The following is a 12,070-nucleotide window of genomic DNA, read 5'->3' on the forward strand; positions in this document are numbered from 1 at the left end:
AATAAACTATCACTACCTAGAAAAAAGCACCTCCTTCCTTCTGGTTTCATTCTCTGAAAGCAGAATTAATGTTAATATCCATTAACAGGGCTAAACAGTCAAACATCTTGTTTGATCTTCAACTTAAAAAGAGAATCACTGCCTGAGTCCAAGGAAGGAGGAGAGGACCAGGGCAGCAAGGATAGCTGAGCACCCACTTGGCTACAGCACCCACTCCCGGTAAGTTCCCCCCTGAACTTGGTCTTGTATATTTATTTTAACAACAAAACAAATTCCCAAGTGCAAGGCCCACTCCAAAGGCAGCCAGAGGCAGCGTAAGAGTCCAGATGTAGTGAGGAGAGGGAGTGGGGTGTGGGAGTGGGGTGAAGTCAGGGTGGAGGGGTGAGGAGAGAACAGCGGTGTGAGTAGGGGTGGAGGAACGGGGGTGGGGGTTGTTCCATTAGCTCAGCCTCTCCTTTTGGACTTGAAGCAGCTGTGAGGTGAAGGTGCCCTCCTTCTCCTCAGGATCCCATCCAGGCTGCCTCAGAGAGCACTGCTTGGGAGGAGTGGATCCCCTCAGAACCCTGTCTGTGGAAACAGTGCTCGACCCATTTCTTAGTCCCACCCCCTCACAGAGGCACTGTGTGGGACTCCTGCTCCTCCATCTCCATCTGCCCCACCTCAGACATTTCCCGATTATGCCCTTCCCCCGCCTCAGTCCAACATCCAGCACCACCCCAGTCAGGCATTAGAGAATGCTGTTGAACAGTCATTAGAGAAACAGAGAGAAAAAAAGCTTCTTCATTTACAATTGGAATCCTTAATGATTGACTACAGATTATTTTTGTATTAGCAACATTTAATATTCCAAAGATACTACCTGACAGTGTTATATGGAATAATTCAACCTCACACTCACTAGTCCACTGTGAAAAATACCTGTAAGGTCTAATCATGTTTGTCTATCACTCACTGTGTATACTGCAAGGTCCACACAAGAGCTGTTTCAGAACAGTCCGATACTTGCTGAGAAGAAACAGTTTCAGGTATTTCCTTTTATCTGTCACTCCAGATGACGCTCATGAACAGAAAATTTTGGAAATTATCCAACAGGTGGCTCCATCTTATACAAGTGTTTCATAGGACTTTATTTGGAGTTTATAGCTGTGGGTGTTGTGTCTAAGTGGGTGCAGTGGCAGGGTCCAGATCAGCTCGGGTGGATTGTGGGAGAATCCAGAGACTGAGAGCTTAGAAGTAAAGAAAAGTCTTATTCCAAGGGAGGGAAAGGCAGAATTAAGTGACTGTCTGCAGAAGTGAGCAGCTGGAACCTAGCCTTTACATTTGAGTTTCCTTTCCCTTGGTTTCTTTATGCTCACTTAGCAAGAGCTGGGCTGGTGAATGCTGAGTACCTAAACTTTTTGTTAAAACTGTGACACAAGAAATAGCACAGGTAATTAGGGTGTTTATGGTGCCAATGAGGCAGATTTCTCACAAGAAATGCTGCTGGTGTCTGGGGTACCAATAAGGGCAACTAGCTCAAGGACCCAGTTTACTTTAATTTAAACCTATCATCATCAGTATACTTGCTGTAAACACAATTATTCCTTCCAACACTTTATTTTAAATTAATTTTAAAATTGTGGTAATATTAGGATTTCCACCATGAGTTATCACCACCATACTGCCCCCACTACCAAATCACCAGGACGACGAAGTCCACGCCCATAGTTCGCTGTGCTTCCTCCTTCCCTCTCTGTTCTTATGCCTCCCCCTCTGCTTTTGCAAAACTTTTAAAATATTCAATCTAAGAGGGCCTCCCTGGTGGCGCAGCGTTGGAGTGCTGGGTTGCAAAGCTGCCCACGGCCTCTAAAGCGCTGGTTTGATCCCCGGCTATTCCCGGGCCACTGGAGGAGGGTCCCACATGGCACGCAGACCTCTCCTGCCGCCCGCTGCTCCCCTCAGCAGTGTACTTCCTTCCTTCTGCCTGCTCTGCTCCCTGCTCTGGCTCTGGTGAATTCTCTCACCCTCCCGCGCTTCTGACTGTACCTGGTGCTTGAATCAATCAATCAATCAATCAATCAATCTAAAAAAAATCAATCTAAGAAATAAAGTCTATCATTCCTCCTGCATATAGCAAACACAAACAGACTTTTTCCATTCTTCTCACAATAACAATAGAAAATAGAGAGGTTTTTTACAGAAAACCTGTTAAACAAGTTGATGGTATTTTCTGACAAAATGGTTTTGGGTATTTTATATTTCCTGGAATTAGCAGCTCACTAATGTAACCATATAGTTTTACATATTTCCTAACATACTCATTGTCGAAATAGTACATTAATACTGGATTAAAAAATATTTAGTGCCTGTCTGTAAATAACCTGAATAATAATGATTCAGGCAGGAATTATTGTTCTTCCTATAACACTGATGACAATCGAAGACTAATAGATGTGCTCCTTTATCAAGGTCTCACAGACAAGAAGTGATCTGAACTCTGGGGATTGATCCCTGCCAGCCTGGCTCTAGCGTTTGTGCTCTGACACCCCAGGAATCTGCTTCCTCTGCCCTGACTCACTCTCCCTTTAATGCACCCTCAGCTGTCACCCTCAGCTGGTCCTCTCCTGCCTGCTCCTCCTCCTCATGACAGGTGTCCTCCCCTACTTGCTGCCAGGAGAGAGGTGCCACTGTTTCAGTCCAAAGCCAATCCTTCATCTTCATTTAGAGATTCCTCCCTACTCAACTTTTTATCATTACTTGGTCGCATTTACTTTGTACCAGCAATATTTGAAGAGCATTATAAAAATTATGAGATATTTGTCCACTAATTACCTTAATTATCCTCCCCAGGGGATTATGAATAGAAAGTGCAGTTTTCCAAAGAGTAACTGAGGCACAGTGACATTAATAATCTTTCCAGGGGTCACACAGCTAGGAAAATATGGGGACAGGTGAATGTTGTTTAGAATTTTCTTTGAGAACATGAAGTATTTGTCAAAGCTCTTTTCAGCTTTGTCCTGATTCATGTGATGCCCAATCACTGTGATGAAAAGTTAAACTAGAACGTTGCCCAGATGTAGGACTGTGACAGAGTTGGGAAGCTCCTAAATCGCCTTGACCACAACCTCTCTACCCTGTCACCCCATAAGTAAGAAATTTCAATCTGGCTACATAAATTAATTCCTGTACCCACTACAATTCCTACCCAGAGTCCTGGATAAGGTTGCACTTTAAGTGTGTTTCATCATAATTCCTGCACCCATAACTGTTCCAGGTATTATGGTGATGTGTTTTGAGAGAGTTCCATGCTTTCTCTGTTCTTTTGCTCAGGGTCACTCTTCTTCCAGCCTGTTCCTGCTGCCACCAATTCACCAACCTGTCCTCATCACCTTTGCTGATACATTTATTTTCTCATTCTAGGAAAGGCCTTCCATGACACAGCCCATATCTCTTCAACTACCTATGCCTATTACCTCATTGTTTTCAACCTTCCTATGCCTATTACCTTCAACTTCAACCTTCCTATGCCTATTACCTCATTATTTTCCTTGAGTATATACTGTATATACATGTGTGTGTGTTTTGTAATTTTGCTTCTTTGTTACTTGTCTATCTCTCCATCCCTCCAAACACACTAGAATTCAGCTCCGTGAACAAGTCTCACAGTAGGTACTCAAAAAATATTTCTGCATTAATGAGATATTGATTGATTCTAGACGCTCCTTATCTCTAGCTCCCTTTCTTTCTTCATTAGTCCCCAAATGTTAGTGTTTTACATCTTCATCATAAGTGCTCAGTTTTTATATTTTCATTCCATTCACTTTATAGATCAAGTTTAAAGATTCATCAGTAATATAAGGTTCATTAGGCCACTGCACCAATGTTGATGCAAGAGGCTATATGATGGTCTTTAGAAATACACAAAATGTCGAAAGTTGAGATATAGATTCCAAAGCAGAAGGCTGATATGTACATGGCTTGTGAAACCGTGAGTTCTGACCTGCAGTGCTCTTATTTTTTGGAGCTCTTCCTTTGGGTTACAGCTCACCATGGCCTCTGGATCCATCATGACAGCCCCCATCTGTCTAGTGGAAAATAGGAAAAAGCAGTTCACAGTAAATCCAGAAGCACTGAGGATTCTGGAGAAGATCTCGGAGCCCGTGGTGGTGGTGGCCATTGCAGGGCTTTATCGCACAGGGAAGTCCTACCTAATGAACCGCCTGGCAGGACAGAACCGTGGTGAGTGCTGTTCCGGGGCAGGGGACACATGCTGGTTCAGCAGTGAGGACAGAGGCTGATGTGGCATATCTTTTAGGGTCATTTGAGAAAAAGTCTAGCACTTCCCACTGGAGAACACTAATTATCATTGCTACATTTATCACTTCAACCCCATCTACCCTAAATCTCCCTTTCCCAAACTTTAACAAAGGATACCTCATTAATTAAATTTCCATGACTCATTTCTGCTTAGTAGCTCAGGCCCAGCAAGTATTTCTCTACTTGTTCCAACATCAGTTTTGTTCTAATTAGGGTCATATCAAGTAACACAAAAATATTCTCATAGGACTTCATTTTAAAAATGTATGGTTAAAGAGCAGTCAGTAGAAACCAGCATATTCCATATAACTGAGGCTATGTTAAAGCATTTTTGCATCATTTTATAGGAAAATTTGATCAGTTATATCCCTTTTTGTTCTCTATTTGGTGTTACCTAAGTGCAAGCTATAACATCGAGAGGGTTGCAAAATCATTGTCCTTATGTAAAAATAAAACATCAACAAAATACTAGAGTTCATCAATGTTGATGTTTTCACGGTGCATTCTCTCACTCTTCATTTCTATAATTAGTTTTACAATCTGCACATGTATGTCTCAGAAATAGCTTAAACTCTATATAAAGGGAATTATTTTTCTGCTATTCTTACTTCCATTGCTCAACAAGAGGTTTATAGTAAAGTCCTTAGACTTTGTCATAGGCATATGTTATTTATTTTTACCACATTATACTATACTAGTGTCCAATAATAGCACAATTGATGTATCATTTGTTCTCGATGAACACAGTATTATTTCTAGTTTTTATGCATGGTGCTGTATTCTTGTATTTAGATCTTTTGTGTTTCTGATATTCCCAGAAGTAGAACCGTTGCTTCATAGAATAGATATACTTTCAGCCATTCTAGATATTAGCAGATAGCTTTTCAAACTTTATCTGCAATTTAAATGCGTATTAGATATCAGCAATTGATATTATACACATCCTCAAAAAATAAAACTGGGAAAAAAGGCTGTTGAACTATTGCTGATTTAGTGACTATTTTTATGGAATATATAGTAATTAGTCTTCTGCAGTTATTGGCCTCACTCTGTATAGATTGAAATTATCCCCATATTTACTTACTACTAGCATTTGTTATTTCAAGAATTCTATTCTAACTTGTTGCCTCTTTTGGTACTTGCTATTTTTTGAGCTCCAAAAGAGGAGGGTAGAGGTGGGGAACAGAGCATAGAGGGCCTGCACTATGGTGAGAACTATGGATACCTTGATAATGGGTGTGGTTGGTAATGTAGACTGAGGAACTGTGTGAAATATAACCAACATATGCCATGTTACCTCAATAAAAAAAAATTCTAGAAATGTTTAAAATAAACTAGTTTACATAATTCAGTAATGTGACATAATTTGAGTCCATAATGGTGAGAGATGAACCAGGAATACAAACTCCTTCTTGAGAATTTCCTTAATAAGCATAAATTGTTTCCTTGTCCTTGCTGAAATAGTAGTTTTCCTTGCAATCAGGGATCAAATATATGCCCTTCTCTTTCTCTATTTGGTATTTTCTACTGTGCATCTATAACACACAGACAGAGTATATAAAACATACATACATAACAAATTTAATAAATGTAAACTGCTGAGCTACATACAAGTTTAAACATTGTAACCCATGGACATCCTGGACTATCTATTACCTGATTATGTATTATCAATAACACTCTCTCCCCTTCCATTTCATGTTCCCCTCCCGGCTCCACAGGGCAGTCTGAAACCAAGGGCATCTGGATGTGGTGTGTGCCCCACCCCTCCAAGCCAAAGCACACCCTGGTCCTTCTGGACACTGAGGGCCTGGGGGATGTGGAAAAGGTAAGGCACAGTATCTTCTTTGCTCTTGATACCCTACTTATATTTCACTTTGCCACCTCAATTTATGACGTAATACTTTGAACAATGAGGTTAAATTTTGTTTCTTGAATTTGTTTCCTTTAAAGACTAGTACTTTACTTATTAGCAATAGACCCTCTCATTTTTAACACCAAAAGTGACCTGGTTGCTGAATTGAGGCTTTTGTGTTAAGTACTATAGATACCACAGTGAAGGAAGGAAACACCCAGAGTCTAGTTTAGGGAGGTAAGAAATAAGCAGGTTATCAGTATAGGGCACCATGGATATAAAAATGAAGAACCAAACCTAATCATTCAGAATATGGGAAACATCTGGAGGAAGCTATAACCTATGGGGCCAATAGACTGTTTTAGTTAAGGTGTGTGTAGGGGGCGTGGGAGTTGGGGAATTAATGGAGTTGAGAATAGGAACCATGAAGACAGGAGATCTTGAAGTAGTCTATAAAAATAATCCCCAGAAGGCCTCCCTGGTGGCCCAAGGGGTTAGGATGCAACCTATGAAGCTATCTGCAGCCACTGCAGCAGGAGTTTAAGCCTTGGCCAGGGAGCTACCCACCTGGTGCAGCAGACCTCTCCTGACTTGCCCACTGCTCCCCTCAGCAGTGTATTTCAATCAATCTGTTATGTTCCCACTCTGTCTCTGTTGAATCCTCTCACCCCGCACACCTTGGCCTGTACCCCAGTCCTTGTATGCATAAATAAATAAATGTTTTTAAAAAAAATCCCCAGAAAAGCTTCAGCTGTGCCAGAACTACTTATTAGGTTTTAGTACAATACTCTGATCTTTGAAGAATTCTTCACTGATTATATAAAATCATGAATACACCCACCAAAAATATGATAAATGAAATAATTTTGATGTTATGTTTTTTAATTTAAAAAACTTTTTTTTATTTTTAAAATTTTTTATATTAATTTTTTTTAATTTTTTACATCATTGTTTATTTTTCAACAATATTTGCTTCCCCCCCCCTCAGGTGAAGTCCCCATAGAATTTTCTTCACCAATGCACCCCTGCACCATCACCTCAGTACCCTGTGCTCCTCCCTCCCTCCCTCTGATCACTCTCCCTCCTCCTCCCCTGCAGTATGTCAGATTTATATGTGTCCGTTTTTGCTTTGTTGTGTTTTGTACTGTTGTTATTTTTTTACACTGGTGTATTCTTGGGTTCCCCTATAGTCCTGCTATAACTGAAACCATCCGATATTTTTCTTTTTTTTTTTTCTGGCTTATTTTACTGAGCATAATTCCTTCTAGTTCCATCCACGTTGCTGCGAATGGCATGAGTTTATCTCTTTTGATTGCTGAATAATATCCCATTGTGTATATATGACACATCTTTTTGATCCAGTCATCAATTTTTGGACATTTGGGTTGTTTCCAGGTTTTGCCTAATGTAAATAATCTGCAATGAACATAGGGGTGCAGGTGTTCTTTTGAATCAATATTTTGTGTCCTTGGGGTAGATGCCTAGTAGTGGAATTGTCAGGTCATATGGTAGCTCCACTTTTAGTAGACTGAGGAACTTACAGACAGCTTTCTATAGTCATCAGAGCAGTTTGCACTCCCACCAGCAATGTAGGAGAGTTCCTTTTTCCCACATCCTTGCCAACATTTGTTGTTGCTTGTTTTTTTGATATGTATCATTCTTACTCGTGTAAGGTGGTATCTCAATGTGGTTTCAATTTTGCATTTCCCTGATTATTAGGGATGGTGAACATTTTTTCATATGCCTGTTCGCCATTTGTATTTCCTCTTTGGAGAAATGTCTTTTAAGTTCTTCTGCCCAGTTCTTGACTGGATTGTTTATTTTGTTTTTGTTGAGTCATGTGAGTTCTTTGTATATTTTGTGATCAGACCCTTAGCAGTTGACTGGAGTGCAAATATTTTTTTCCCCAATCAGTCGGGTGCCTCTCTATTTTGGTTAACGTCTCTTTTGCTGTGCAGAAGCTTTTCAGTTTGATGTAATCCCAGCTGTTTATGTTTTCCTTGACTTTCTTTGCTTTGGGTGATAAGTCTTTAAAGATGTTATCGTGATATATGTCTTGTAGTGTTTAACCTATATTTTCTTCTACATATTTTATGGTTTCAGGTCTTATGTCCAGTTTTTTTATTCATTTTAAGTTGATTTTTGTGCATGGTGAAAGGTCTAGTTTCATTTCTTTGCATGCGGTGGTCCAGTTTTCCCAGCACCATTTATTGAACAAACTTCTGTGTTTCATTGCATATTCATTGCTCCTTTGTCAAAGATCAGTTGTCCAATAAATGTGGCTTTATTTCTGGGCTCTCTATTCAGTTCCACTGGTTGGTGTGTCTGTTTTTGTTTCAAAACCAAACTGTTTTAATTATTATGGCTTTGTAGTATAGCTGAAGTTTGGAAGTGTGATACCTCTTTTCTCCTTTGTTTTCATCAGAAGGGATTTGGCTATTCATGTTTTTTTTGTGGTTCCATATGAATTTGATCAGTATTTGTTCTATTTCTTTGAAGAATGTCATTGAGATTTTTACTGGAATAGCGTTGACTCTGTATATTGTTTTTGATAGGTTGGACATTTTAATAATGTTAATTCTTCCAATCCATGAGCAAGGGATGTCTTTCCATTTCTTTGTATCTTCTTATATCTTTTAACAGTGTTTTATAATTTTCTTTGTATAGGTCTTGCACCCCTTGTTAGGTTTATTGCCAAGTATTTGATTTTTTTGTTTCAATTACAAAAGGGATGGTTTTCTTGATTTCTTCTTCTTCAGATTGATTGTGTATAGAAAGGCTACTGATTTTTGTGTGTTGATTTTGTTTCCTGCTACTTTACTGAACTGGTTGATTATTTTGAGTAGTTCTTCTGTGGAGTTTTTAAGGTTCTCTCTATAGATTATCATATTGTCTGCAAATAGTGATAGTATGACTACTTCTTTCCCTATCTGGATTCCTTGTATGTCTTTCTCTTGTCTTAATGCCCTGGCTAGGACCTCCAGTATTATAATGAGGAGCAGTGGTGAGAGAGGACATCCTTAACTTCTTCCTGATCTTTAAGGAAAGGACTTCAGCTTTTTGCCATTGAGAATGAGAATAATATTGGCTGTGTGTTTGTCATATATGGCTTTTATCATGTTAAGGTATGTTCCTTCTATCCCGAGAATTTCAAGGGCCTTCATAATAAATGGATGTTGGACTTTGTCAAATGCTTTCTCAGCATCTATTGATATGATCATATGGTTTTTATTGTTCTTTTTGTTGATGTGTTGGATTATACTGATAGATTTTCTTATGTTGTCTTTAACAGCAGCAGAGCCATTGCTGTCCTTGCAACTTGCAGTGCATTTGAGTGTTATCTGATTCTATGACAAGTCACTCATAACAGTCCCAAACCCCACTAAAGCCATGTCATCTACTGCCACACAAAAAACAAACCACAGTCAAATAAAACATTTGTAATACCTTATGTCTGCACTCTCACAGTTCCAATTGTCTTTTTTTGGTCCTTCTACATTTTGATTCATTAATCTTCACAATTCTACAACTGTCAATGCTTAGCCCATGCTGTTCAAAACATAATGCTATCATTCTATTTAGACATGAACACCTCTTACTCTGAATTAACAGAATACTTTTTAAAAAAATTTATTTATGCATACAAGAGCTGGGACACAGGCCAGAGGCACAGGGGGTGAGAAGATTCACCAGAGACAGAGTGGGGAACAGAACAGGCAGATTGACCAAAGTACACTGCTGAGGGGAGCAGTGGGGGGATCAGGAGAGGTCTGCTGCACCATGTGGGTTGCTCCCTGGCTGGCCGGGAATCGAACTCATTCTGCAGTGGCTGCAGATAGCTTCATAGGTTGTGTCTTAAGCCCTTGTACCAACAGGGAAACCCTGAATTAACAGAATACTTTTTCTGGTTTTTTGAAAGTCTCCTTTTGTCTTGAATATGCATTCATCATGGTTTCATTTCCATGGTGCCATGTATATCTGCTCCTCTCGAAAGATATCTTCTTGGGGCAGAAATTTTATGTTCACAAAAAGAAATTCAGCATCTGATATTTTGTTGATGTATAGTGAGAAGTGTAAACTTCATTTAATTGAATAATTGTGCCCCCAATAGAGCCAACGATTAAAAAAATATTACATAAGCATCATTGCTTACTTCTATGTCTAGTCATTGTCTTAAATATCTGACATACACTAATAGTGTTATTCATTGCTAAAGTTAATTGCAAAAGTATCTCAGGCCATGAGAGGAATAAACGTAAATTCCAAAATTGAGGTTTTCGTTTAGGATAGTTTTCAAAATTAATGATTTATACACCACTATTTAGCAACAGTACAAATGATGTAGTAAGTAAGGAAATGATTGATGAAAGAAGAGAAAGCTCCTACATCCCTTAATGTAATGACTTTCTAGGGTGACCCTAAGAATGACTCGTGGATCTTCACACTGGCCGTGCTTCTCAGCAGCATGTTTGTCTACAACAGCATTGGGACCATCAACCACCAGGCCCTGGAGCAGCTGCAGTATCCTTCATGGAGTGAGACCTCCTTGTATTACCATGTGTGTGGAAATAGCAATGACACTATTTTTTCTTTCCCGTAACTCAGTTCTCATGAATAACTGAGAAAAGGGAGAGGAGGGCAAATAGAAATGTTTCTAAAAGTGGCTTGGGAGTGAGATCTGAAAGTTTTGTTGAAAGACCCTTTTCTTTCCTTAGCTAAATCTCAGCTATGTGACTGAACTAGCAGACCTCATCAGGACAAAATCCTCTCCCAGATCTGATGAAAGAAATGACTCAGCCGAGTTTGTGAGTTTCTTTCCAGACTTTGTTTGGGCTGTCCGTGATTTCACACTGGAGCTGGAGTTAGATGGTCACCCGGTCACTGAAGATGAGTACCTGGAGAATGCCTTGAAGTTGATTAAAGGTATAGAGAATGTCCTGGTTGATGGAAGGTTCAGTGGAGGTAGGATGAACTATGCCCAGTCATTCAACAGTTGAGATGAATCTTTACTTGACTTTGGATTGAAATTTATGATATTGGTTATTGGTATATGATTGGTGGATATGGAGTCAATATCCTTACTGGAAAAATTCCAGTGATCAGAGTTTAAGCTCAACAATGAAATTTAGAATCCATTATTGGACCTAATGATTTCAGAAAAATTGATACCTTGAAAGTTCATACTTACAATGAGTGCTCAAGCTTTCTAAAGCCCAAATATCTTTCTTACTAATTCAGTTTAAGTGTTCCTCCATCTGTATTTAGAGAAAAAATGTCCATTAGATTAGAAATAGGTAAATCCAAAAGCACAAAGATATCTAATTACCAAACTTTCAAAATATATTTCATGTTTTATTTTACTAAGTTACATAGTTACATATAAATAATTTTATGCACTAAAGGTTTCCCCCAAAGCACTGATCTATCTCTCCAGTGAGACTGTCCCCTTCATTCTTGGTTCTGTATAGAGATAAGATTCTCCACATATTGTGTTGAATTATATAAGGTTGATTTACATGATCATAAAAAGAAAAATTTACAGGCACAGGATCTAGATGGATCAAAGATCCCTGGAATGAAAGTCTTCAGCTCCCGGCTTGAAAGCATTCCCTCAGTGATTATTTTTTCTTCACACATAAAGGTGATAATACCCAAACGCAAATGTCCAACCTGCCTAGAGAGTGTATCAGGAAGTTCTTTCCGAAATGGAAGTGCTTTGTCTTTGACCGACCTACAAGTGACAAAAAGCTGTTACACCGCTTGGAGGAAGTGTCAGAAAATCAACTGGATTCAAGTTTCCAAGAGCAATCCCGAAAATTCTGTTCCTATATCTTCACACATGCAGAAGCCAAGACCCTGAGGCAAGGGATCACTGTGACTGGACATGGTGAGTCTATTGTCACAACATGTCTCTGTGGC

At 39.3% G+C, this 12,070-nt stretch overlaps 1 protein-coding gene across 1 annotated transcript in view; it reads left to right on the forward strand.

The window, feature by feature from the left end:
• Nucleotides 1–4,007: 4,007 nt before the first annotated feature.
• Nucleotides 4,008–12,070, forward strand: part of LOC311176670 (guanylate-binding protein 3-like) — a gene marked incomplete at its 3' end in the record, with an annotated part of 34,423 nt that continues 26,360 nt past the window's right edge. Inside the window, exons 1-5 of the mRNA XM_084242321.1 lie at nt 4,008–4,260; nt 6,018–6,124; nt 10,563–10,672; nt 10,878–11,074; nt 11,793–12,038. Of these exons, the coding sequence (XP_084098447.1) occupies nt 4,029–4,260; nt 6,018–6,124; nt 10,563–10,672; nt 10,878–11,074; nt 11,793–12,038 (892 nt within the window). The 5' untranslated portion in view covers nt 4,008–4,028. The remainder of the gene's footprint in view (nt 4,261–6,017; nt 6,125–10,562; nt 10,673–10,877; nt 11,075–11,792; nt 12,039–12,070) is intronic.

Source organism: Talpa europaea, assembly GCF_964194135.1.
Source record: "Talpa europaea genome assembly, chromosome: 9".
Taxonomy (NCBI): Eukaryota; Metazoa; Chordata; class Mammalia; order Eulipotyphla; family Talpidae; genus Talpa; species Talpa europaea.